General features: G+C 39.4%; 3 protein-coding genes across 4 annotated transcripts; 2 read left to right on the plus strand and 1 right to left on the minus strand.

The window, feature by feature from the left end:
* The first annotated feature begins 5,673 nt into the window (after nt 1-5,673).
* Nucleotides 5,674-7,787, plus strand: msmp2 (microseminoprotein, prostate associated 2). The gene is made up of 4 exons (XM_071470085.1): nt 5,674-5,810; nt 5,903-6,013; nt 6,608-6,716; nt 6,800-7,787. The coding sequence occupies exons 2-4, from the start codon at nt 5,905-5,907 to the stop codon at nt 6,975-6,977; spliced, it is 396 nt and encodes a 131-aa protein (XP_071326186.1). The 5' UTR covers nt 5,674-5,810; nt 5,903-5,904; the 3' UTR covers nt 6,978-7,787.
* A 231-nt stretch (nt 7,788-8,018) lies between these two features.
* nbn (nibrin) lies at nt 8,019-20,762 on the plus strand. The gene is made up of 17 exons (XM_071469747.1): nt 8,019-8,177; nt 9,118-9,239; nt 10,955-11,082; nt 11,297-11,456; nt 11,546-11,649; nt 11,734-11,851; nt 12,982-13,172; nt 13,292-13,392; nt 13,493-13,625; nt 13,740-13,948; nt 14,351-14,525; nt 14,911-15,580; nt 15,659-15,748; nt 16,675-16,815; nt 17,308-17,421; nt 17,508-17,557; nt 18,546-20,762. The coding sequence occupies exons 1-17, from the start codon at nt 8,147-8,149 to the stop codon at nt 18,577-18,579; spliced, it is 2,571 nt and encodes an 856-aa protein (XP_071325848.1). The 5' UTR covers nt 8,019-8,146; the 3' UTR covers nt 18,580-20,762.
* On the minus strand, nt 18,862-27,055 carry osgin2 (oxidative stress induced growth inhibitor family member 2). 2 transcript variants are annotated; one of them, XM_071469749.1, is made up of 6 exons: nt 26,761-27,055; nt 24,186-24,278; nt 23,884-24,020; nt 23,608-23,799; nt 23,397-23,488; nt 18,862-23,310 (listed from the first exon to the last, which is right to left on the minus strand). In XM_071469749.1, exons 2-6 carry the CDS (start codon nt 24,250-24,252, stop codon nt 22,128-22,130), a joined length of 1,671 nt encoding a protein of 556 aa, XP_071325850.1. In that variant the 5' UTR covers nt 24,253-24,278; nt 26,761-27,055; the 3' UTR covers nt 18,862-22,127. The 2 variants fall into 2 exon arrangements, with proteins under 2 accessions (XP_071325850.1, XP_071325849.1); XM_071469748.1 differs by lacking the exon at nt 26,761-27,055 and adding an exon at nt 26,551-26,736.
* Nucleotides 27,056-27,113: the final 58 nt, after the last annotated feature.

Here is a 27,113-nt window from a genome sequence, read left to right on the forward strand (position 1 = left end):
TTGTGCGTGGTATCATATTTTAAACCTACTAACACTGCAGACCAATACCTCCCAGTACACTTTGAAATGCATTTGTCAGAGTATATATTTTAATGCAAGGAATAATATTAGCACAGCAGCTTTGTAAGGTTTCTCTTGGAGATGATCTAGCCGGTTTTCATTCTTAACAAAATGAAACAATTCAGTGTTCACAAAGGTAATAATTATTAAAGGAATATAATGCAGATTATATTGCATTAGACTGAACAGCTGTTTCTGTTAGTTGGTGTACTCGCTGTAAGGTTTAAAATCTATTATATTAGATTTTTTGTAAGTATTTTTAGGGACATTTTTATGGCTTTATTAGAGCTTTTGACTGTAGAGAGTGTAGGAAACTAAGGGAGATAGATGGGGAATGACATGTAACAAACATCCCCAGTTGGAGTCAAACTGGGGACATTGCAGCTTCATGGTCGGCACTGTAGCCCCAAAGCCATGCACCTCATGATCATTTTGTTATATGATGTAAACTTAACATCCAGGGGATAATCTGTTGTCTTATCAGTTTATATTTATCAAGAGCACAAACTTTTTCTTTGGTTACAGAAACGATAAGTTTGAATTTTATTTATGCATTTGAACACATACAGTATATTCCCTGCATTCATGCGAAAATGAATTGACTGAATGAATTGCAAAATTATCAAATTGATGTTTTGGGTGTTTGAATGTTTTAGTGCTGCAGCCTTACAAGCAGCTGGGTGTCAGAATACATCAGTCAAACTTTCCCAATTAATCGCATGAAAAATTAAACTAACATTAACCTGTTCAAAGATAAATTTTGAACCTTTTGATCTTGTTTCATCTTTGGACCTTTAATATGTGGCAGGAAAGCATAATAACTTTGAAGCCCTGACTAGATCAGATGCAAATGAGTTGCTTTGCATTTTGTGGACGAGATGACTAATGACGTAGAAGTGAAAAAAAATAACAGTACTTTGTCAAGCACATAAAGTTCCTTTTTTAAACATTTTTGCTTTATATTGTATACTGCCATCTCTCACTTTGCCTCATGCTGATCTCCATCTGTGAGAGATTAAAATACTCCCCCCAGGCTCACAATTAGGCAATCAGAAGGCTATCATTCCGCTCCAATAGGCTCACAAGGTCAGCGTCATACCAGGAGAGGATACAGAGACGGCGGAGGGGAGGGGGGCAGTCAGTCTGACTGATGTCATAAACGAGGGCTGTTGTTCACCAAATGTAACATCGAATCTGATGAGATTTTAAACAATATGTGTCATGTACCTTTGTGTTAAAAATAGTATGTTGTTTCTCACGGATGATGTTGTTTAATGCTTGTAAATGAAAACGTGACATAATAGCACAGTCAAGTACTGGATGTCTGTATGAATCATAAATTCTCATTTTCGCAATGTATTTTCACAATGTATTTATAGATCCACCTGTTCTACACCTGTTCTACACCTTTTTCTTTCTGATTAAAAACAAAAATCCAGACTCACCCACAGTTGAAAGTGTTGCACTCTTCATGGACCATCATATCCAGCTGATGATGTGCAGTCAGCACATGTTAGAGTCCCACACCCCCCCACTGACGACACGGATGGAGTGACAGCACCATTACCAGTCATTCTGACAAGCAGAGGTCATCCTGAACGCCAGAGGTCACCTTGACTGTAGAGTTCATCTTAATACTTAAACACTCCACTACAAGTAAAAGTCCTGTATTCAAAACACTTACTTAGAAGTACAGAAGTATTAGTAGCAAAATGTACCTCAAGTATCAAAAATGAAAGTACTCATTAGGCAGCAATGAGCACAGTCAGTGTTATTATATTATTACCATAATTGATTCATTAGTATGTAAGCAGCCTTTTATGCTGTAGCTGTAGCTATAACTTTTTTATGTGCCGCTGGGTAGTTTAATGTATGGTAGTGCAACATATGTTATGAGCTGATCATATATTTTGTATGTGAAACCTTGATCTTGTGACAACAGCTGTGAAATGACTGTAGTGACTGTAGTGAAAAGTACAATATTAGCCTCTGAAATGCGGTCTAGTTGAATTGTTAGCACCTCACGATTATACTATATTATTACTTTCTACCACTGCCAAACACAAACAAGAAGCATCATAAGATTTTTACAGAACTACGGTGAAAAAAATTATCAGTTGATCATAATCAGTTTTGGGAACACTCTTATCATTTTGAGTGTAGATCAGTCTGTTCGAAGGTAGCCCAATATCCAAAAGTATTGGTCAAGGCCCCCTTATACAAATCTTCCATTTAGGAAATGTTTCAATAACCTGGCTGAAAATTATCCAGACTTGCCTTTATATAGACATTGGAGTTGTACTATTCACACATAGATAGATGGATAGACAATAGATGTTTAATACAAACATGCATCCCTTAAAATATGTTTTTGTTTCAAATAGTCATCATTTGATATATTTGATTTTTTAAAGGGAATATTATAGTAACCGGGTTGAAACTAGAGACTTAGTGAAGTGACCGTCATGTGTTCACGTTTGCCCTCCCTAAAGGCGATAACTCAAAGTTATTTGACTCTGCATCTGCGGTCATGTATGCGTGTGTGTGTGTGTGAGAGAGAGAGAGAGAGAGGGCCCTCACAGTAGGATGAACATCACATCTATTGATCAGGCTAATGTGGGGAGGAAAGGCTGCAGGCCACAGCAATTGATCAATATACCTCTAATTACATGGGGCACAGAGTGTGTGTGTGTGTAGGTGGTCCCCCCAAACTCACAGGGTTGCATATATAAATGCTGTCCCACTGAGGAATTGCTCACACACTCATACACACAGATGAGAGCTTGTACACACATTTAACAGTTAGTTGTGCACACACACTCATCCCGTTTTTTATTTTAACCTCTTGTTTACCAGCTCTGGTACTGACAGGACATGCGGACACCAGGTATGGATGAAGACAGTTGGTAGGTATCCTTGTATTTGCGTTTGCATGTGATGTTGGATTTGCTGAGAGACCAAGTGTTTCGTCGTATGAATCTTGCCTCTCCGCTTCTTGTCTTTGCTGTCCATTGTTTCCCCATCACCCCCATGTTTCCTGAAGCAAATTGAACCACTGATAACTGAATATCTTATTCCCTGTGTTAGTGACTCCCTCCCCCAAAGGCCTTTCCTCTGTTGTATCCCTCTTGTGTTTAACAGGTTTTGCAGGTCCTTCTTCATTACTCTGTCTTACTTACTACATCTGCTCTATGGAGCTATGCTACATTCAGTCTGAAACAATCTCACTGACTGTGTGATGTTTCCAATATTTATCTCTCACTGCATCATCTCTCTTTTCTGCTACAGGCTTTTAAAGTCTGCTGAGGCTCTGACTGGCCAGAGGCTGTGTGATATGTTTGATATTCGGTTGTTCTTGTGCTTTGTGATGTCAACTAAATATCAGACATATTCCTACAGAGTCTGGCACTGACTCCTGATCCTTTTGCTGCACCGCTGCAAAACAAGTCTACATAGTCAGATGTTCAGGTAAATGGTTTTGAATGGTAAACAAATGGTTATTATTATGTTCTTATTTAATGTACAGTGCTAGGTTGGTAGTGCTTGAGTTTTAGATAAATTCAAAAAAGGAAAACTTTAACAATGGTGTATTAATTATTAATGTTCTCTTTAAACACACACACATGCGCGCACGTGCACACACACAAACACACACAATAATAATCTTTTCAATAAGACTATTTTACAACGGGATCTAAGTGTGGAGGTACATCCTGCTCCATGAGCAAACAACCATTGTTACTGGCACCTAACAGGTTTGTGACATCAGAAACCATAACATGGTCAAACCTGTTAATGGCTAACCCTACCTGAGCAGGAAGAAGTCAGTCATATCACTCCCTCTTTTTCATTCTCCCTACAGCCTTATGTCTTTTACAACTCTGCCATTTTTATTCTACAGCTAAACTTGATTAACCTGTTTTGCCACTTTTTCAGTAATAATGTACAAATAATGACTTTGAATCCATGAATAAAGCCTGATGGCATGTTAACATCTGCAGTGATTCATTACTGTCTCCACATTCCTGATTCATGACCCATTGCATCAGACATGGTGAACTACAACCGTCAGTTACTATTTTTATATTTTAATTAATGGATTTCACATACAGGGAACATCCTTTTGGACTTTTAGCTAATGAAACTTCCTCCCTCCCAGTCCATGAATTCTTTAAAGAACATTTTATTATGTAATAGTCCATTTTTAAATGAATCGTAACAAGTTGCATCCTAATATGCACAAGCCTTTGGGAGCAGTGGCTGGAAAATGGGCGGCATTGATGTGAAAAATAATATGCTTTGTATTCAAATGAGTTACTGTGTGAAAGTATGACATGAAAATGCAGCCAACAAATGGGAATCACAGAATGACATTCACTTGTACTTCAGAACTAGATTGGAATGTGAATATCAGGCCACTGGAAGGTTGCCTCAAGATGCGTCATGATACAAATATGTACATACCGCTGTTAGGATTAAAACTGTCGTGACAACAGTAGCACAGTAGTCGTCTGTGGGAATCTACTGAATGTGTGTGAATACATCTGAACAGGAGACAATGTGTATGGAGCAGCAATATTCAAATCTGATGACCATTTTAAGGCCTGACTTTAAACCTGTTGTCTGTGGATAGATTTGTAATTTCAGACAAAAGTTATGAGTTTGTTGTCATTGCAAATACATCCAGTGTGAGCTAACATGAATTGTGTGTTCACAGAGGATAGGTTAAGTTTTCAGCAAGCCTCTAGGCAGTGCTGTCTCCTCAAAAGTGAAAAAACAAATCTACGCGTGTGTTTGTATCAGTTTGTATGTTATCTGAGGACTCAGGGTAGTTTATTCAAATGAATCTTAACACAAAGGAAAGGAAACCCATCCTCCAGCGCACACACAAAGAAAAAAGCTCAAATTTAACCAAGAGGCCCTCAAATATTATGCCCCCTCCCCTGCACCAGAAAAAAACATACACACAAAATGACATAAAAACACACCATGTCAAAGAGACTTTTAATAGGAAAATTAAAGTTCACTGAATCATGTAAAATCATCTGATGTGCATTAGTGAGTAAGATGATCAGTCAGTTGTAAGAGAAACACAATATCATAAACATCCTCAGCATCTCTGTTTGAACACAATAGAATGAATATCTCTTTCAAATATCCTTCGAAACATTATATTTCTTCGAATGCCACAGTAAAATACATCTACATGCATCTGGATGCTGAGCTGGGGTCAAAGGTTAATGTTTATGTTCGTACACACACAGGCAGCTGCTGGGAGTGACAATAGGCCTCTGGCTGGTTGTCCTGTATGTAGTGATAGTGGATCTAGTGATAGGGTCAAATGGCACCCTCTGAGACAAATGTTATCTGAAAGGGTGCACACTGTATACTCAGGGGCAATTTCTGTGGGGCAAAACAAGAGGGCATGACAAACGTTATAATAATAATGCTTGTGTGTCTGTTTGTGTGTGTGCAGATATAAAACAGCAATTAATGAGAGGGAGGGGGTGGACAAATAGCAACGAAAAAAGTAGAAATGAGTGCAGCGATAAAGACGTGCCGGTGCAGTATAAATATCTGAGAGCACAGGGAGAAAGTGCGTCATTTAAAGAGTGGCACTGGAGAGGGGGCACAGAGAGCCAGAGAGGGACGAGAGGGTGAATGAAAGCAAGAGACGCAGAAAGAGAAGAACTGAGAGAACATACAGCAACAGAGGATTTTTGTATAACATAGTGGAAACGTCAAAGCGGGTAAGACAACCTGGCTTTGCTGTCATCTGGTTATTATGATATCTATTTTAATTTGTGCATTTATTATTATTATTATGGGGCTTTTTTTTCAGAAATGGCAAACACAGCAGGAGGAGTACTCTTGGCTTCTCTCTTGTTTCTGAGTGGCAGTGTGCCATGTTTTTCTGTGTATAACAGTGGGGAGTGCTTCTTCAACACCAAAGGTACAATATGTCTGTGTGTCTGTGTGTGTGTGCGTGTGTGTGTGTGTGTGAACATAATCTTCCCTATAAGCTTATATATCCAGTACTGGAAAATATGTTTACTCAAGTATTATACTAAAGTACTATTTTGAGGTATTTATACTGTATTTTTATACTACTTTAGACTTCTACTTTGCTACATCCCAGGGAAGATCACTGTACTTTTTAATTCACTCATATTTTCCTGTTGGTTTTACCGGTATTGTTTTATAATCATTTTTAAATTTATTCATCTATCTATTTGTTTGTTTGTTATTTATTTTCATTTTTCTTTTTGGCCTCACATTATTTTTAATCCTGTTTTGTTAAGCACTTTGGGTTGCATCTTTGCATTAAAGGTGCTGTACAAATAAAGTTAATAATAATAATCATAATCATGTATTCAAATGCTGCTTTTGAATGCAGGACACTTTATTTGTAATGGAGTATATTTTACATTGTAGTATTGTCACTTCTACCCAAGTGAAGGATCTGGGTACGTCTTGCACCATGTCACAATAATAATATTACATTATGTATTATTAATAATACAATAATAATGTTTTTAACTTTCAGGGAGCTGTGAACACATGGGACAGGTGTACGGGATAGGAGACAGCTGGATTACCAGTGACTGTTACCAGTGTGTCTGCATGGAGCCTTTCGGAGTAGGATGCTGTGATCAGTGAGTTTAAATTCACAACCTAAATACACTCAGAAAAAGTGCTCAACATATATTCTCTGATCTAACTTTCACATTCCCTACAGTGGTTCTAAACCTGTGGACTATCCAGACTGGTGTGAGATCATCCGTAAACCTGATGACTCTTGCACTAGTGTTGCAGTGATGAGAGCCAATCATAAATTACCGTGTCTCTGGGGACGAGGCCGTCTCAGACCAGCTGCAGGCCAACCATGGAAATCTGACAACGATCCTTTATTTTGAGTTGAGCAATTAATAAAAAAAAAAGCAATATATCTATATGTGATGTTTATTTTGAATTCAATAAATAAAGGCCACAAGTTTTATTTTTACATTAAGTTTGTGACAGACTAAACCATGCTGGATTTTACAACAAAATCTGCAAATAACTACCACATGGATTATCTGTTACTTCTGTTTGTATGTATCATTCATACTTTTAAATTGTGTTGTTGATGTTTGTTGTTGATGAGCTTGTCTGAATGGCTGGTTTATTTCTGGTTCATGTTTTATTATTCAGTAAAAACTATATGTCTAATTTCTGGTTTCATATGTGTTACTTATCATTATACCATATAGATATTAAATATAAATATATCTATTAGTAATTGTTCTAACTAATTTCTCGCTTGCTGTATGAGTTATAGATGGAGTAATGTTATACAAAAAAAGAGAAACTATACTGAGTTGTTTCAAGGCTATGGGTCTGGCAAATTAATAATTACAAAGATATAGAAGACTCTCTAACTAAGAATTTCATCAGGTGACAAATTTTGACATTGGTCTTTTTATATACTTTCCACGGTATTAAATCAAATTTAGTTAAATGTATTTATGTTTTTGGTTGTTATTTGAATACTCAGTCTTTGGAGAAGGCCCAGATTGGAATTTATTTCCAAAAGAGATAAATCACGATAATCCTATCAACCTATGCTTCATATTTGACCGCTGGGCGTACTTTTGACAAAATATGTGCCTGTCAGTTCACTGTGCATCAGGACAAACTGAGGAAGGCATGTGTGTTCATGCACTGGTGTAGCGTTACAATATATTTCTCACATTTATTAAAGGCTTGCACTTGGGATCCACTTGAGTGCTTGGAAATGGAGATTTTTATGGCACCAGCATGATTGAAGACATTTTGTTTTTCCTTTTTCCTTTCTAGAAATGTACACTATTACATAAATCACATACTGTAGTGTAATTTGGGATAGGTTCACTGACATGAGATGACTGTGACTTTTATTTTGAAAAGGCAGCAGCGTCGCAGAGCTTGTACGTCACTCGGTGGCGCGTTGAAAGTGTCCACCTTGTTGATAGTTGTTGCAAATGGAGTGGTAGTTTTGAATTGCTGTCTTCCTACTGACTTGCAGATGGTTTTAATTCATTAAAAAGCAACAGACAACGCTAAAATGTGGATACTGACACCGTTGCAGCCTGGAGGTAACTTTGACATTCGTGGCTGAGATTTTAACCAGCTAGCTAACACAGCTAGCTGGTTAAGTGCACTTCTTGAATCAACTTTGTCATTGTGTGCAGGCGTTTGTAATTAAAACAAGTAAATGTAGAAAATGAACAGTTGGCTGCATGTAAATAGTCTAGGATTTCGTTAACAGTTACTGAAATGTCCGTTGAGATTAGATGTTTTAGGTGTAGAGGCATGGCATTAGTCGTGTGAAGTTTTGTTGTTTTATTTATTTATTTATTTTTTCTTATTTCATGGCCGTGCCACAGTTCTTATTTATGCTTTCTCAGTGTCTTCTGTCTCTTAATGTGATCCCAGACTGACCCCATGATATTGAGATCAGGGCCATCTGTTGCAGGACTCCTTGCTCTCCTTGTCTATAACATAAGTTTTTTATTACTCACACTGTATGTTTGGGGTAGTTGTCATGATGGGGAATGAATTTTGGGCCGATCAGATGCCTCTTTGATTGTATTACATGATAGAAAAGAATCTAAGTGCTGAAAAGTGCACAGTGCTGTATACCAACTCTACATTTTATTGCATATATAATGACATAATACTTGAACATATTTAAAATAGACTATTGAAATTGAAGCATACAGTGGAGGACATACAGTGTCATGTTGATTAGATATTAAAGGAGGTGTTTGTAAGTTTCTCTGTTGCTACATGGCCAATGTTACCATTAACAGCTGCCTGCTTACCAGTCTTGAAGAAACATTGTGAGTTCAGCATCAAACTTTATTCCTTTACTTTCCCTGAGCTATCTCCAGCGGTGGAAAGCAACACCAATGTTAACTCTTGTCTCTATTACATCTCTTCTTTGATTGAAGTTGGCACGCCAACCAGCTAGCCTAGCTTGTTATTTTTAAATTCTGCATTGAACAGTTGATAACTGCCGTCTGTCACCCGCAGGTGAGACCCACTATCTTCTCACCAGTAAAGAGTATGTGGTGGGACGCAAGAACTGTGACATCCTTCTTACCAATGACCAGTCCATCAGCAGGGCTCATGCTCACCTCACTGCTACTGACCAGGTGAGAGAAAGATGACAAATGAGGGGATGATATGGCCAGAAAGTTACCATATAGTTCATTCTTTACATGGACTGTTGTGCAGCAGAGTGTGTTGTGCTTAAACAACTGAAATATTTTGATCTTCCAAGGACACTGGACTATTAAATCAGTAACTCCAAACATATAGAAGCATAAGTCTCCCTAGCTGGAATCTATAGCATCAACTCTAATGAGAAAATCCTGTTGTTATACACCCAAGTTTAATCCTTATATAAAATTGTGCAGCTGAGGGGTATGCACAGAGGATATGATCATTTTTGGTACAATGGATTCAAATGGTGCCAACTTTTCATGGCAGAAAAAAGCATATTTAAAACATTCTTAGAAAATGCTCAAAGCACTGCAGCAGCATAATGATTTCTCCTCTGTTGAGCCATATGCTCAGGGTTTTATGGCTAAATACCTGACTACATGTTGGGGTCTAGAGACAATAAGTATTAAGTTGGCACAAAGCAAGAATTTTAGTTGAAAATGTCATAGTGTGTGACTTTATTAGTTAGTTTGAGGTGTGTAGAGAGGACTGGAGACAGACTACCGATAACCCTCCAGAACCAACAACATTGTAATGCAGCCACCTTTGCTGTCTCGGCTTTAAGCCAAGTGTCCCATTAGTATTATTCTGTAGAAAATCTATCTAACGATCACCAGCCATCACAAACAGCAACTTGAGGTTGGGATTAATTTAATATTACCAGTTTCTGTCTTTGGATGGGATCATATCCTCATGCTGTAAAGGTTTTGATATAATTTTCTGTGGTATTAATTAGTGCTAAAGAACAAATACCAGTTAAGAGCTCACACAAAGTAAGATTTGATTAAAAATGTTGTTTTCACTTTATGTTATCACAGATACACGTGATGACCATTAGTTTGTTTATGTAATCGTTACAGTACGTACAGTTTGAATAGTAGATCGTCTCATATTGGTGTGAATAGTTTGCAGTTTTATCAGTATTTTAATTTGTCCATATTAACCAAGTGCCAAGTACATGAGTAATATGATCTCATTTGAAAAATATTTACCTATGTAATGGCAGAAGGTGGTGCTGTTGCACCAGTCTTACATAAGTGGATAAGCACTATACTTAATAACTGTGGTCACTGACAAGTGTAAAATAAATATTATGGTGTTATTTAAAACTGTGCAGCTGTTGTTGCATAAAATAATGCAAAGTAAACATACACAAGTGTATTTTTTACAACAATTTTCAGTAAAAAAACAAACAAACAGAAAACAGATAAATACTGATACATGTTGTTCTTCTTGTTCTCTGACTCTTTCATGAAAATGCAATCTTAAAATTCAAAGGTTAAGGGCAGTAATGTTTTTGATGGAGTTGTATGTTGTTTTAAGGAAATGTGACTGTACAGGCTCCACTTTTTTTCTTGATTGTAATGGTTATTATTTACATTATTTTTATCATTAATGTATTTTATATTAAAATCATCACAAGCCATGTTTATCCAAATACACACATTTCCTGATGCAGTCCTGTCCATTTGTTGTTACACTTAAGGTTTAATTGATTTTCTGAGCCAGGGATACATTTCCATCTCAGGCTTAATTTTAACTGAAGGGTTTCTCGTTAGCACATGAATAATTGAACAGAAAGATGTAGGATGGTTTGTTTGATGAATGAACGATTTCATGGGTTCGTCACGTATTTTACTTTTAGACCCTGACTTTGAAGGACACCTCCAAGTATGGCACTTTTGTTAACAGCCAGCGTGTGACAGAGAACACAGTGGTGAACTTGAGGCCGGGGGACAATGTAACATTTGGGGCATTTGAGAGCAAATTCAGGTATGTAACAGAAACAAGACCAGGTCTGTTGTGTTTTACATCATAGAACAATGATTCTGTTTTTTGAAATCACTGACTGGTGCCATCACTTCATTTATTTCCTCAAAACTCATTAAATGGTCAATACAGCATGCATTTAACACAAATTCATTCTAAAAATATTGCATTGTGTGTCTCTCTCATTGTTTTGTTTTGTTTTTTTTTCTTGCCTCAGTGTGGACCATCAGAAGCCAGTTGTGTGTTCATCATGTTTGGACAACGATGGTAAGGCATCACTCTCTCAGGCCCTGCTGGCTTTAGGTGGAAAGCTGGTCAACACATGGACTCAGGACTGCACCCACCTGGCCATGCCTTCTGTTAAAGTCACCATCAAGGTTAGAACCTGACTTTATATCCTCAATGTGACATATGATGTATCTGTCCCTGAATAAATGCTGATGTGCTTGTGTGTTGTCCTAATTAGACAATTTCTGCTCTGCTGTGCTGTTGTCCCATTGTGAAGCCAGAGTTCTTCTCAGAGCTCAACAACGCTGTTCAGCGAAAATTGCCACCTCCAAAACCTGAGAGGTACAAAACAATCTCTCCCCATTTATACACATCAGCCACACTGAGCAAAACAGTATTTAATCTGTGCCGTTCTTTGTTTTTAAGTTTCATCCCTGAGATTGATGAGCCCAGCTTGAGTAAAGAGGATGTTAACCTTGGAGTCATTCCAGTTCGCAAACAGCTTTTCATTGAAAAGACCTTCATATTCCTCAGTGCCAAACAGGTTTGTCTACTTCTTCCTTTGTGATAATCTAATAATGTTGTTGTGCTCTGAAAACCACTAAATAACCAGAGAGTTATAGAAATGAGTACTTGTTATTGGCTGTATAATTGCCCATGACCCTGCTTGTTTTTAAGTCATAAAAAATGATGGAAAGTCACATGATCTTATGAGCTTCATGTTTATCAGCTGAATATCAGTTGCCAGGCAGTCGGCCGCCTGGGGATCCTTGGGGAGAGTCACTGCTCCAGTAGAGTTTTTACAAGAGCTGCAACTAATGATTATTTTCACTCTTATAGGAACTATTGATTATTTTCTAGATTACTTGTAGACTTGTTTTGTCTACAAAAAAAAAAAAAAAAAAAAAAACATTTTCAGACTTCAAGGTTTTAAATTAATATGCTTATTTATATAGTCTCATCAACAAGCAAAAAAAAAAGTGAATGTTTATTTAAAAACAAAATAAAGTAAAGCAGGTAAATACAGTCTTTGCCCTTCTGAAACTATGAACAACAAATCCAGGGTATTTTATTTAATTTGACTAAAATCATAAGCTCATTTAAGTTTTGCAATTAAATTTAAATTGTTTTCAGTGAAGTGATTAATTAATTGATTAATCATTTCAGCATTTTGTTGGTGTGTCTTTACTTCATGCTTGCCACTGAAGAATATCACAGCTATGAATCACACATGGATGCAAACCTGAACCTCCAGATGAGGACAGGTGCACCAGAGGCCATGTGTGGATAATGAAACCTCATCAGGGACAGCAGACTGTATATGTACTGTCTTGCTTGGCCTTATTGACACAACAGTATAAAGTGAAGCCTGATGTTTTATGGACATTTGAAAACATTTCTTATGTAAAATGACTTCCACACACTCATCCAGTGTACATTAGCACAACAACACTACAGTATATCCTCTGGAACAAAAGCTTTTATAATAACTAAAATATTTATGGATCACTGGAAGTCTTGGGCCTTCAGTTAGCCCAACAGTGGAAGAGACATTCAGCTTCAACAAGCACAAAACTAAATGAAGGAAACTATAAGAAATTCATTGTCATTGTCTCTCTGTCCCTCTAATCCTACAAGCAAATTAACATTACTGCTCTTCTGTGGTATTTGCAGCTGAAGCGTCTGAGTGCAGCAGTGAGTTTAGGAAGAGGCAAGAGCCAGCTGTTGGAGGAGGGCTCTCTGCCCCAGGACCTACTGAAGTCTCCACGGAGCTGTGTGGTTGATGTTACAACAGGCAGCTCCCAAGCTCAGCTGACTTCCTCTACCACAGAGTGGGCAAACTCTGTGAAGAACATTGTTCAAAGGTTTGCACAAAATTACTCAGAAGTGTGTTTTGGTCATTTTCTTGTCGAGGTCAGTGAGTGACTTGGGAACACTTTTAAACTCTCTCTCTCTGGCATTTCTCCTTTTTCCACTGACTCAGAAAAGGCCTTCGAGTCATCACTGAGTCTGAGATTGGTTTGGCTGCCATCTACGCTTCTTGTGACAAATACTGCAATCCATCCAGTCAAATGTCAGACCCAGGTGGGCAACCAGACAGGAAAGCACTGATGGATTCCTGTATTCTTATTTTTGCTCTTGTGTTAACATTTTTCTTTGATTTGTTTCTACCTTTGTGTTCTAGAGTCAGTACCAAAAGTGAAACCCAGAATCCCAAGTGCTTCACTGTCACAGAACGTGACAGTGGATGAGACTGTGTTACCTGCAGCATCTCAAAACATCACAGTATACGCAGCGAACACAGAGGCATCTGAAAGGTGGCAACACACTCACACACACATCAGTCTCGTGATAACGTTGTCCAAACTTTGCATTCTTCTGTCCATTTCAGAAAAGCCTGTTTGATCTGTGTAATTTTATGTGTTTGCCAGGCCAGAGCGATGTGAGGTGACAGGGCTGACAGCAGTAGGAGAAACTCCTGAGAAGAAGCAAAAGGAGAACACCAGTCAGCATCAGGGATCCAAAGTCATAGCTGAGAGGGGGTCTGCTCAGTGCATTGTGGCTGATACAATGAACTCATCGTTCAACGCTGTTGACAGCACAGAGTCACTGAGAAAGAAGCCTGAATCCAAACTGACAGGTAGCTGCAAGAATGAATTAGAGATGCACTGATGTGTCTTTTTTCTCCCCATACTGATTCTGATACTGTAAATCATAAGAGACATCGATACCAGGCCGATGCTAGTGTTCTACTTTCTTTTTCAATTAAAAATCTGTGTTGTTACTGTTAATTATTGTCATGATGAACAACAGATAGTTTCTAGACCTCCTCCTCAATTTTTCAACCATGTTTTTTGCCTATAGTAAATTTTACATATATTATTCCAAAGAGTTCATAACATTGTGCATTGGTGTCAACCTTCTCATCTACCTCTCAGCAAGAAAGCAAATAAGCGAATCTCCCAAAGTGTCAAACTACCCCTTGAATTCACTCATTACAAGAGCTGCATGTCTCTAATGCTGTAAGAAATTGTTTTTGCAGTTTCAGGTGAGGCGAGTAGTGGCATTAGGTCCCAGCCATCCCCTTTTAGGACCAATGGTGGCATGAAGACATTCTTTCAGAGGCAGTCTCCTCAGAAACCAAGAATCCCTGCACAAACTTCCCCACAGAAACAATCAACGCTGACCAGTTTCTTCCAGCCAGTCAACAAGAAAAGGTAAACATCGGCTCCTACGGCAATTAGACGACAAAACCAGTGTTTTGTATGTTTTGCAGTGATGACTTCCATTAATGTTCAGTTAATGCAAAACTGCTGACTCAATGACAGTAAGCATACCCTTGACTGACTGCAATAAAAGCAGCCATTATGTGTACTCCCTGCAACTCTGAACAGTTTAGAAAATGGATGGATGGGTGGATGGATGGCTAATGTTTCATTTAATGGATCATCTAATGTTCAAGTTTCAGGAAATCAATTTTCATATCAGTGAAATGAAGAATGACATGAAGATGTATCAGCTGTAACATGTTTTGGGAGAAACCGTCTTGCACTGGCTGAAAGTCACTTCTTATACATTTCTTTGTTTCATCTTTTCTTCAAGGCCTTTGGATGATGATTTCTCCACTGTTATGTCAGAGCCAAAGCGGCCTGTACTGGCATCATCCATCAGCAGTATCAAGGCGCCGACCACCTCAGTCACGTCCAAAGAAACATACTCACGTTCTGACAGACTCCCTTCAGCCACATCCCAGACTCCAGTGGGGTCAGGAATAGATCTATTCACAGGAAGGTCAGACCGGGTCTCCCACACTGCCCAGGAGAAGCCACAGAGTAGAAAGAGGAAGGAGATGGAAGAAGAGATAAAGTTGGAGGAACTAGAGTCTATAATGTCTGAAGATATGGATTTCTTTGATGAGCAACCCTTGGGCAATCAAGGCCAGCAAGCACAGTTAACAGGGCAAAGTTCAACTAAACAGAAACAAGGTTTAAATACAGCGGAGGCTTTGTCTTCAAGCAAGAGGCAACGCTTCCATGTAGAAGACAGTGAAACCAACCAACAGCCACTGATGGGTTGGGAAAAAGGGTCAGGTTCCCATAAGAACCACAACCAAAAATCTGAACAGCATATTATCTCCATCAAGACAGAGCCGGTTGATCCTTCAGAATACAGGACAACTAATCATGAGTCCAGCAAACCTCTGCATATGTCATCTGCCAGCAAAAGTAAAAACATACTGCCTTTTGAAGATGACGAGGCCTCTTTCATTGAGGTGAGGAAAGAACATTTACTCTTTTTTTCATCGTCTGCTTCACTTTGTGGTTTTATATCCAATTTTGTTTCACTTTAGGACTTAGAGCTACTCAAAGGAGATATTTGCGAGCCTAAAGAAGAGGCTAAAACCCCTCTGAAACCAGCTCTGATCAAACAGGAGGTCCAAGTAAGTCCTGTGAAAAAGCTGTAACTGTGGCACTTTTTATTTCTTTTCCTCCCGTTGAATAAGCTTCTATCTATATCTACATGCTGTATTTTCTAGTTTTATATATTTGTGAACATGGGCCATCTCAGTTTTTTATGAACCTGAAAGCTCTGGACAGAAAGGAAGCGCTGAGTGAATTAAGGTGAATAAAGACACTTGTTAATTGGCAGCTCCAGCTTGTCATTGGTTTTATCTCTAGGCATCAACTCAAATTTCAGAGTTTACTGGTATTCAAGAACAATTTAATTGTTTGCATTTTCTTTGATGTCTCCTGTCTGTCCAGTGCTTAAGAGACCATTCTAACTAGATTAACAGTGATGATGGTTGGAGCGGACTGTGGGATTCAGATGAAGCTGCCTGAACAAGTCAGTTGGGCCTAAGCAGACACAATGCAGATATAAGGCCAGGTCATGAGAAATGACGGTATAGAATTGTCAAAGATATATTTGAGGTCATTTAAAAACATTACTGAGCTGACAAGTTAATATTTAAACTGTAAAATGTCTCACTCAATACTTTGTGTACTTTGTGACATGTCTTTTTCTTTTAGCCAAATCAAGAGGTCGTTATCTAAAATGTTTGTTTATTTTATACATTTATGTTAAAACAAATATAAGCTGATGTGATGCTGATTCATATAGGTCTTGGCCTCAAGAATCCAGTATCAGTCAGCTTCTGTATAGTGTAAAGTGGATGGGTGCTATAGTTGGATCAGGAATAATGTAAGCAAAATGTGGTGTAAACCAATCTGCCTGAACACCGTGTTATTGTTGTTTAGATCACTTTCATGGTGTTTGTTTTTGATATTCTACAAAATGTATCTGTTCTACAAATAATATTAACTGTCCACCTGACAAGAATTCAATTACTGATGTGCTGTTTTGCAGGAGTTCAAGATTGATGAAGACCTTCCTAAAAACCTGGTGTTAGTGGAATTTCGATCTCTCACTGTGACTGCACCTCCCAAAACCAAACCAAAGCAGGTGCTAGGAAACGGCTTCGCAAAGAACTACAAATGTTTCCGCAAGGTCAGATTACAATGCAACTTAGACAATTCTCAGCTGAAATTAGCACTCACTGTAAACTATGCAATATTTGTAGCTGTATTTATGCCAACAGATACAGTATAGTCTAAATATCTTGACCTCCACTAATTATACAGCTCATCTTTTGAGTGCTAAAAATTTAATTACATCAATTTTAAAAAGGCCAAAATGTGCCCTCATCCATGGGTAGGGTGTAGAACATCCAATTCCAGGCAGTCAAGTGGATGATTAAAGCATGATTTTAACCCATTATGTGTGAGACACATGTACATTTTTTTGTGAGTTAATGAGATGCTCAGCATGCTGACAGCCAGATAAGAAGCATCATCTCCAACACACGCATTATGTCCAAAGTCAACCTTCAGCCTCACCACAAAGCACCAAAACGAAATCACAACAAAATTTGCTCCACCTACAGGATCGTACTGGATAATTGTCTTTTTTGTTTGAATTTCCCTGTGTGCCTATTTACAGAACCAAGTGCCAGGTGCAGAGGGCTCACCCCACGTCATTGGAGGGTCTGATCTGCTGGTTCACAACAGAGGCAAGAACTCTGATCTGGATGAATGGCTGAAAGATGCAGCTGAGGTAATTATTGTCATGTTCTGTCTGTCTTATCTGTCTGTGATCTGTCCGAGCTCTCCGTTTACCATTTGAGCTTGTGTTTGCTTCAGGAGGAGCGACAGAGCAGACGGGACGAGACTGTAGGAGATGACCTCTTCAGGTGAGAAAGACATTGTCATTTTCTGTCAGAAGATGTGAGATAACTTTGCTATCCCCCTCACGGCTTCCCTAAAAAACATTGTAAGTTTTATAAATTGTGAAGGATCGGTCACATTTTTTTGGCGGTGTTCTGAAAAAGAGAGGACCCTGGCATGACTTACGTGTAAACTATAGGTAGTTTAAAGGTAAATAAATGTTCCTCATTCTGTCTCTTAGTTGGTAGCTCCCACTGTGATTTAGACCTAAGATCTAAAGAGCTACAGTACTTTCCCCTGTTAACCGTTGAATGTATTCATATTAAAAGTAAAGTAAATAACACCTTTAATTTACACTGTGTCTTTGTTGTAGACTTGCTCGGTCCCTCCCTGAGTCTGTATCACAGTCAAAATAGAGATTCGACAGAGTCTTTCCAACCTCGGTCATTAGAATCAGGTGCAGACAACATAATTAACAGAGAATTATGGACATGGGGCCTCTGTAGCTTCATTTTAACCAATCAGGACGTAGTAATTCTTCCGTCACAGTGGTTGCCAGGGTAACAGGTGATGTAAGCTGCCACCGCTGCTGCCGCTGCTTTGTTTTCTTTGACTAAGCAGAAAAGAGACGGTCTGAGATTGATTTTGTGTGTGTGTGTGTTGAGGCTGAGCTGTTTGATCACTGACTCATGCTCAGTCAGTCATGCGTAGCCGGGGAACAGACTCTGCCGCTAAGAAAACAATCCGGTATTTTTTTGGTAGGTCTAAACGAAGTTTCCAGACGTGGTTTATAGGAAGCCTGTTTGCTTTGAGCTGTTCAAACACTGTCCATGTTTTATAGCGCTTAATTTGGGCTGTTTTTATTGTTTGTTCAAAATGCCTCTAAGGGCATTGAGGAATGATCCATGAAGAATGTTAAAAGCCCATCCTAACGTGCACAAACTTATGAGATAAACTCGTTTGTGTGTGTGTGTGTGTGTGTGTTTGTGTGTGTGTATGTGTGTGTGTGTTTAGGTACAACCCCACCAAACTTACCAAGAGAAGATGAAATGCCTTCATCTTGAAGTCCTGCAGTGGGTATTCATTTCAGAGACTGTCAAACTCCATCAACACCATAAGAAAAGGAATCCAGAATCAACTTCAAATACAACTCCTGTTATCTGCATTTTAACTATAATGTTGATAGATACAACGTGAAGTTAATGCTTCATATCTGCTGAAATAATCAGAAATGTTTAGTTTTAGTTTTCTATTCTTCCTGTTCTATCTATGTGTCCCTATACTTTCAACTAATTAAGTCACTGACAGCAAGAAATGTAACAAAACAGTCTCATGTTCAGAGATTTTTCTCAGTTTTTATTTGTCAATAATAAAAAATACGGCATACAAAACATTAAAAACTCTTCAATTGAATAAGAGAGCATTAAAGCTCTACATGCTGAAAGCAGCTTTTCCTTCGTTTTGAAGTTAAGACCAAATGTGTTCCCTGGTTTTAGCTGAACTAGAAACTTGAGATGGATTCAAGAGTTACAGTTTCTTAAACGATCTCCAATCGCCAACCCTTTAGGCACTTTTACAGATCCAATACTTTTCAGATAAGTAGTCGTCATGCCAAACTTCTGTTGGCCTTTCTGTGTAGATGAAATCCAAATGCCCCTTCATATTCACAACAAGTGCCATGTACAGTTGAGAGTTAAATCAGCATTAAGCATAAATTGTGCAGTAATAAAAGTCTGTTCCTTTCATCAGCAGCAGAGTGGCAAAAAGTTAGGAGACTGGCCTTAAACACAGTTGATTCCATTAAATTTCAACAGGATTATTTTGCTTACTACTTAACTACATACTTGCAAGTTGCTTTCTAAAATCAATATGTCCATATTAAAAGTTAAAGTACATGGATGGGCACCAAATAAACCTGTCAAAACCTGTCTTTATTAAGCAACCAGATTTTCTCTCTGAGTTGACAGTAGTGGACAGTGGACAGTGTATAGTAAATTTAAAATAATAAGAGTTCACACCACTTTTAAGTTGCCCAGTCTCCTCTGCAGTCCTGTTTTTAGTGTTCTGGCTAAAACCTTGTAGCACTTTTCTTTCTTCTGCTCAAAGCAGCTGCTGCTAGGCAGTCCTTCATGCCTCATGCATATATTTTATATTTATATCAAAACAATATTCAAAAGTCAGTGAAAAAAGCATCAAGGAATAATTCAGCTGAAAATCAATATTTAACACAAGTAACAATTTCCATTTCCTTAACTGTTATGAACATGATAACCAAAACTTGCAGTAATATGTTGAAGTACTTTGTTAGTGGAAAAAGCAATGAGACTACTTACATTATTTAGTAATGTTTCACCACCAACACTGACTCTGTCTAGTGTATTGTATGAAGGGGGCAAAAGAAGAATTTCCCTACACAACGATCAAAGTGTCACATCACAGTAAACAAACTTGTGCGTGAGCGGCACACGAAAAAAAACAAAACGATTCATATGGCAACACACTCTTGCAGACGGTGTTTAAATGACTGAAAGGAAGCAATATGTAGCAGAAATGTAAAATATATTGCTACTGTCACTGCTCTTAACCTCTCTAAACTGTTATTTGGCACTTAACAAAACAGTAGTCATTGTTTACAATGAAGCTGTGTCAAAGAATTTATAGATACACACAGATTCAGGTGATATGAAAAAGATAGTTCTACAAGTCAGCGTGAATTGGAAAATTACCTGTGAACTTGAACTGACACCTTGTTGGTGTCTCTCAGAGACAGTTTTGGGAGAAATCTGACATGGAAATTGCTTTGTTGTGTAATATAAACAAAGTTATGTGTAATGTTTCACATTATTAAGAAAAAACTGTGATTCATATATCAGTAATAAATACTGATATATGAATCCAGTTTTGCACACGGGCCATAAGAATAGGTTCAAGATGGAATTTAGATGGTTAGTCTTCACAGGGACAGCCAGAATATGTTAAAAATAGTCTAATGTAATTACGAAAATAAAAAGTGGATGCTAAGATTTGGTTTGCTAAAAATAAAACAATAAACTGTTTGGATGGTATGATTGTAAAAATTGCTATTTTGCAAATCTGCTTTTCCTGTTCTATCTTTTTTTTAAAGCCCCTTCTCTCTGTGTATCTATATGGATTCAAAGTAACAAGAAAATTTGCAATAAGTGTTGTGATTATGGATTTCAAGATAAATAAATAATGACGGCAAGAATCGTTTGACTTTTTCACTATATTCTCCTCATAATGTAATTGGTAAATATCTTCAAAGGCTAAAGTTAAAGGACCATGCTGGTGTTTCTTGTTTTATCCAATTTTCTACAAATCACGTTAAACAGCTCTCAGTTATCACAACTGCAACCTTCAGGTCAAAGATTAAAGCATGGGTTAATTTGGTGAGATATTTTTATTTATCAGAATGGAAAATTGTCTTCCAAATGGCAGAGTTATTCATAGTTTTTCTGAAAAATCAAATCCGTAAGAAAAAAATATCAAATTATTACTGTGGATTAGTAGCCTCTTGTGCTGTGAAATTTGCTATTGTTCTGAATGCAAATCTAAACAAATGCAAAGTGGATTTTCATATGGAGATAAATATGGAAGAGAAATGTAAAACACCAGAATGACCCTTTGATGACTATGACTTTTGTGAGAGCAACTTAATCCTTGCTTGCTGTCTAGAGTAAAATAAGCAATGGGTGCCCAAGAATACATTCAGATCTGCAAGTGAAATTATTTGCATAGAAAGCCTTTCAGTAGGAGTGTAATCAAAGCAAAAGGATTTATTAGACTTTTCTAACTTTTTTTTAGGTATATGGCTCCGACTAACTACAATAGCAACTAAAAGAAGAATCTTGTAAGTTAAAAAAATGAAGAAAAAAACCCAAACAACATGGTAGGCTCAGAATAACCAGGAACTTTAAACCATTGCGTAGACATGGACTTTTCAGTTCACACCTTCTGGAATAAATCTGGTGTGCATCTCATATTGCAAACAGTCACCACTCATGGTTAGGTAGCATAGGGTTCAGATCATTGTAAGTTTGTAAGCAGGACCACAGATTGCTCTGCAACGGCCCATGACTGATATAACTTAAGATACACTGTATGTTGCTTGAAGAATTATGGTTGTCACCTCTACTTTTTAGTATTCTGTCTCCTAAAATTTAGAAATAATTGAGTTAAATTGTGATACGACAGCAAGTAAAATTAGTTAGTAAATGGATTGAAAGACACATGGTGAACGAATAAATAACCCTGATGAAAATAAGGTCCCATTCAGTTATGAGGTTACAGATTTACTAGAAAACATTGGCACACAGTAGCTTAGACTTCTGGGGACTTCTTAAGAAGTCAGACAAGACTCTTAAAAGCTGTCTTTGTTTCTTTAGAAACTAATTAGTCTACATCCACTGTCTTTTTTGGTCTCAAAAAGTTGTATAAATGCCTAAGCTTTGATGAGAAAACACTGCATTAATGGTTAAAACATATTAAAATCGCCACACCCCTTTATATCCGTTGGTAAAAACTCTTAAAATGTGTGCCCTACAACCAACGTGCGCTGCTCTTTTTTCCACCTTGTTTTCAAATGAAGTCATTCCCTCCATTGCTGATGAGCGTCCCTTTCTTCTTGAGTCTCTTTAGCAGACAGGAGGCAATGCCTAAAGCGCCACCCTTCAAAAAGCGAACAAAGTTGTCTCCCACCAGTGGGCCCATGGCAAACAGACCTGGCTCCTTGGTACACTCAAAAGTGTAGGGGTGGATGTCAATGGGATTCTGCTTGCACGAGATGGGTTTTGTTGGATCCTGACCAAGGTACTGGCCCTGCCCCTTCAAGAAGAATAAGTTCGGGTTGGTCCCAATAAGCACCAGGACCATGGAGATCTTGAATGCCTTGAGGGAGTTTTTGCCCTGCAGCAAACACTTCATGTCAGACTGGAAGGACACCACACAGTGTTCTGGGAAACTGGTGTAGTCAGGAAACAGGCTGACATTGGCATTACCCGCCATGTTACCTGAGGCAAGTTGAGGCTTTGGGCACATCTTGGCACATACTGATGAGGCAATGCTAACTGCCTGGGATCTGTTAGGAGCAGAGGAGGGAGCCACATTTGTGTAGGAGTGAGAGCACATCATGTTGTAAACTTTGTGGTACTCTGGGTACAGGGTCTTGGGCAGCTGTTTGAAGATGAGATCTGGGTCGTCTACGCTCTTACGAAAGACATGCAGCACTCTAATGTTGCTGTTGCAAGCACACAGAACTGCATCTGCAGCACTTAAACCAGCGCCTACAATTAAAACCGGATCAGAGTTCATATCCAGCTTTCTCCGGCTTACAGCCAAGCCAAGGTCTGAGATACTGTGGAATACAAATGGTAGGTCCTCCCCCTCTACACCTAATCGAATTGGTGAATCAGATGCACCAGTGGCCAAAACTACATTCTCAGCAAACAGAGAGAAGGGCACGTGAGTATCATTCTGCACCTGTTGGTATCCCCTTACTTCCCAGAGAGCCCCCCCCCCTCCACTGTTTACACACTCAACTCCATTTCCCTCAAAGCCCTCATTCCCACTATCTCCCACCCTTACGTCTCCTTGATCAGTATGCCCATTTTCCAGACCTTCCCTCTCATGCCCCCGACAAAGTTTCTGGACGGAGGTCACGTAAGTGTTGTCAACGAAATTCTTTTGGAGGCCCTTTAGCTTCACATAGTTACGGTAATAGGATGAGATCTCCTCTGGGGTAGCTCTGTCACTTGTTACATCCCTAGAGAGAGAAGAGAGATGATGAGGAATATGGTAGCACAGAATTAAAGCCATGTCTTTGCCATCAACCTTGTTCGATGTCTTTACCTGCGTTTCCCATTGGCCAAGTCTCTGTAGTTGATGCCAGGAAGTTCCATCCAGATGCCAAGACTAATAGTCAGCATGGAGCCTTCCATTGCCTGAAAAGGAAAAGGATTGGTAGAAGAAAATGTCTTGTCAAAAAATGAAGAAAAACAAACAGATTTACAGAAAATATGGATAGTTACAACGGTGTGGAAGGCTAAACCTTGTAGCTTACATGCCAAGCACCTCCAGGTGTAGCCCTCCCCAGCACCAGATGTGGGATGTGTTGTTGCTTGTCCCTCCTCCACTGAAGGACAGGAGGGAACTCGTAGCCAAAGTCAGCATTGGGGTGCAGCAGTGTGTCAAAAAGCACAGCCACTGGATTCCTTGACCTCCCCTCAAGACCTTCACTCAAATATTCAAGATCCTGTAGGAAAGTATCCCTTTTATGATATACCTGAGTAACTGTGTGGTCATGTGTACACATTCAAGCAGTTTTAGATGTTTTTACCTGTTCAGTGATAGGTAGGTGCTTGGTCTCCTGCAGTTTCCTGTACAGTATTGGGTTGGGGTGGACAGTTGCCGTATCTAGGTAGGGCTTGTATCCACTCAGCAGGTAGGAAAGACAGATGCCTGATGGCCCGTTGCCTGAAAACAGACCCAATGTTTGGGAAATGGTGGATTACCATCACAACGGGGAACACAGCATTCTGTGATACAAGATAGAGCAAGAAAGATTTTAAAATGTAGACCAAGGGTCAAGTAACGGTGTGCAACCATTAAAGCTCAGGGGGTTAACAGCAATAAGTTTACCTATGATGACTACAGGAACAGTAGATGGGTGGTCTTGTGGAACAGTGGTCTCTTCCAGAAGAGGCATGGCTACAGCCTGGGCCAGAGCCAGCACTGAGGAGAAAACAAAACTTGCTGTCTTTATGTCTGCCAGTGTTGTTGTTGTCTCATGTTAGCTTAGATCTTGTCTCCATCCACCATCATCAGCTGACTCAGAAACACAGGCATTGAGGGGGGAAAAAAACCTTTATTCATCCTGTTATTGTGCTTCCACACACAGCCATGACCCTCCCTGTCTGTCTGGGGCTTCACACACGTGGAAACACCCGTCACAACACAACATACCCCCAGCTTTTCTCTTTGCCGTCCCGCCAACATTCACACACCCCTTGTCCTATCAAACATGGCCTGCGGCGAGACTAGCCTCTGTTAACCCTGGTACCGCTTCCCAAACAAAAGGGAGTTCTAATCAGATTTATGTAGGCTTGGGTCTGTTGTGAAACGTTGCCGGTGAGCATGTGTAGTGTGTGTTTGTGTGTTACGCGACAGTGCCATTGTGTGCCCGCCGGGCAGCAAATCCCCCCTGATCACTTCTCCGAGTGGGCCCTAATCCCACTGGGCCTGTTTATGTCTTTACCACCCCTTTCAACGGCAGCAGGATGAGAATGTGGTCCTGGCATGCTGACAGACCAAACCATCAGAGCTCCTCCTCCCCCTTCATACCCACCACCAACAGACACATACACACACACTCCCGCCAAAACATCACCCACTGTCCACAGCAAGCAGTGCCCACTTGCCCCAGTTTCATACTAACCAAAACATGGCCTACAATGCTTTTGTCTTGTATCCCAAAACTCTGGCTCACTTCCCTTAAAACTCCCATGTCGCCCTGCTGCCAGTACAGTCTGCCTCATTTCTCTTACACCCCTCGCTCCCTCCCTCCCCCTGTCTGACCTGTGTCTGTAAGCCAACCAGTTGTCTTTGGTCATCGGCTTGTTTACCCTTTTTAATGAAAGCACTGGGATTCCACACATTGCCTGCCCTGTTTGGAGAATGTCATGCCCCCAGTTGGCAGGTTGATACTGGTGTTTCCATGCCACTGCTCAATTTAACAAACCACACAGTGTTTACGGTCCTAAAAATTGATTTTTACAAGAACTTAAACACCAAATTGAGCCTCTTGCTGTAGGTGGATTTCAGGAGATTCCATCAAATTCACAAGAATTTACTCAAAGATTTTAGTCTTGTGTTTTTCAACCTTTTCTATCAATAAAATAAATAACATTACAAATTAACAAAGTTAATGGTTGATAGAACAGCAGTATGTAGGCCTACTGTAGGTCAGTGACTTAAGCATTCTTAACTTTAGCAATGATGAAACTATCTCAACTTAAAGATGGTGCTGAACATGTAAACTTAGTCCTCCAGCTCTTAGCTTTTAGCCTGAGTAGAATTATTATTGAGCACAACATTTAATGCATCATGTGGCATCTACACTTGTTTAACAACACAGTTTTATATTTGTGAGATGATGGTGGCAAATACAAGAGTAGACAATGTGGATAAATGTGTGTGCTTTATTGTGTATCTTTCAGATTTAACACAATTTCTTTAAAAGCAGACGTAAAGTTACTCTACAGATCTTCCAAACATTGAGAGTAAAACACAATTAAATCCACAGCCATGAGATAATAACAGAAATGCCAAAACCCAGGTCTAGTTTTAAACTTCATTTGTGGTAGATTATAGCTACTGTCTTCTACCCTTTCATGCACTAATGTGTTCGGTTTATTTTCAGCATGTGTGGATCATACTTGTCTAGAACATGGTGCACTGACTATTGTGGGCTAAATATGGCTTTTTTTTTTATATTCATTGTGTTCAGTGAAATAACACTATGTACACTTTAATCCACCAGCCTCTGTATAATTCATTTGGAAGCAATGCTTGATAATATAAATGCGTTTCAAGTTTGGGTTTTCTAATCATTTTCTATCATTATTAATCTCTGTTTGACAGGTTGCAACTACTACAGCCACACCTTTGCAACTTGTGCAGCCTGCAGGTCAGTTACGAAATGAACTTCAAACCAGCTCAGTCCATATTGGTTGCATGCGCGGATGTTGCTGCAGCACAGGCAACACGAAGGAGCTGAGTGATGTAGCAGTGAGTTACACCAACATACACATCATCCTCATGGAGCCACACAGGCTCAAACCTCCCACTACACTCCCGACTCCGAGCAACTGTCCTTGCAGCCTGCGTCCAAGAAGGCACAAGGAGCACATGCGACGGCGGCTATGTCACCATCATTGCATAATTTAGGTCAAACACACACTCACGGGCATCCGCAACACTCCGCACCGAGCACAGGGTCTCTTACCGCGCTGTGGTTTATCTCTCTATCCCTCTGTCGCGTCCTGTTATCACGACCCACGGCTGCATCTCTAACCGTATAAATAGGCAGACACCGGTGGGAGGACCGATGCAACTGTCCAGGTCTTGCATGAGATAATAAGCCAGCCTCTCTCTCTTGTCATCACACACACACACACACACACACACACACACACTCACTGACTCACTCACTTACCTCCGTGCAGTTAAATCCGCGCAGACCTGGTATATTCAGGTCTGATCAGCCTGTAAATGTCGTCTGAGGGTTAAATCTTCTCTGTGTCTTGATGGCAGTGTGCGTGTGTGTGTGTGTGTGTGTGTGAGAGAGAGAGAGAGAGAGAGAGAGAGAGAGAGAGAGAGAGAGAGAGAGAGAGAGAGAGAGAGAAACCGGGTCCTGCGTTTGCTTTTGTCGTCACATGCGCATCTCACTCTGCACCGGCAGGCGTGAACGCGTTCACAGGGGGAGAGAGCCGGAAGATCGGAGCATCTCTCAGCATCCTCCCAGCACCGCCGACTCTCTGCTGCCGTTAACTCACCGACTGTGCTCAG

The sequence above is a fragment of the Trachinotus anak genome, unplaced genomic scaffold, assembly GCF_046630095.1.
Source record: "Trachinotus anak isolate AG129_WGS33_773 ecotype Australia unplaced genomic scaffold, CSIRO_AGI_Tana_v1 ptg000032l, whole genome shotgun sequence".
Taxonomy (NCBI): domain Eukaryota; kingdom Metazoa; phylum Chordata; class Actinopteri; order Carangiformes; family Carangidae; genus Trachinotus; species Trachinotus anak.

Bases quoted from the DNA above. Each gene is read 5' to 3' on its own strand.
- msmp2 (XM_071470085.1), top strand. From the start codon at position 5,905: ATGGCAAACACAGCAGGAGGAGTACTCTTGGCTTCTCTCTTGTTTCTG. The intron at 6,014-6,607 runs GTACAATATGTC...TTTAACTTTCAG, and splicing joins GTGCTTCTTCAACACCAAAG to GGAGCTGTGAACACATGGGA. The intron at 6,717-6,799 runs GTGAGTTTAAAT...CATTCCCTACAG, and splicing joins GGAGTAGGATGCTGTGATCA to TGGTTCTAAACCTGTGGACT.
- nbn (XM_071469747.1), top strand. From the start codon at position 8,147: ATGTGGATACTGACACCGTTGCAGCCTGGAG. The intron at 11,852-12,981 runs GTTTGTCTACTT...TGGTATTTGCAG, and splicing joins TATTCCTCAGTGCCAAACAG to CTGAAGCGTCTGAGTGCAGC. The intron at 13,393-13,492 runs GTGGGCAACCAG...TTTGTGTTCTAG, and splicing joins CAGTCAAATGTCAGACCCAG to AGTCAGTACCAAAAGTGAAA.
- osgin2 (XM_071469749.1), bottom strand. From the start codon at position 24,252: ATGCCTCTTCTGGAAGAGACCACTGTTCCACAAGACCACCCATCTACT. The intron at 23,800-23,883 runs GTAAAAACATCT...ACTTTCCTACAG, and splicing joins ACCTACCTATCACTGAACAG to GATCTTGAATATTTGAGTGA. The intron at 23,489-23,607 runs GTAAGCTACAAG...TTTCCTTTTCAG, and splicing joins CACCTGGAGGTGCTTGGCAT to GCAATGGAAGGCTCCATGCT.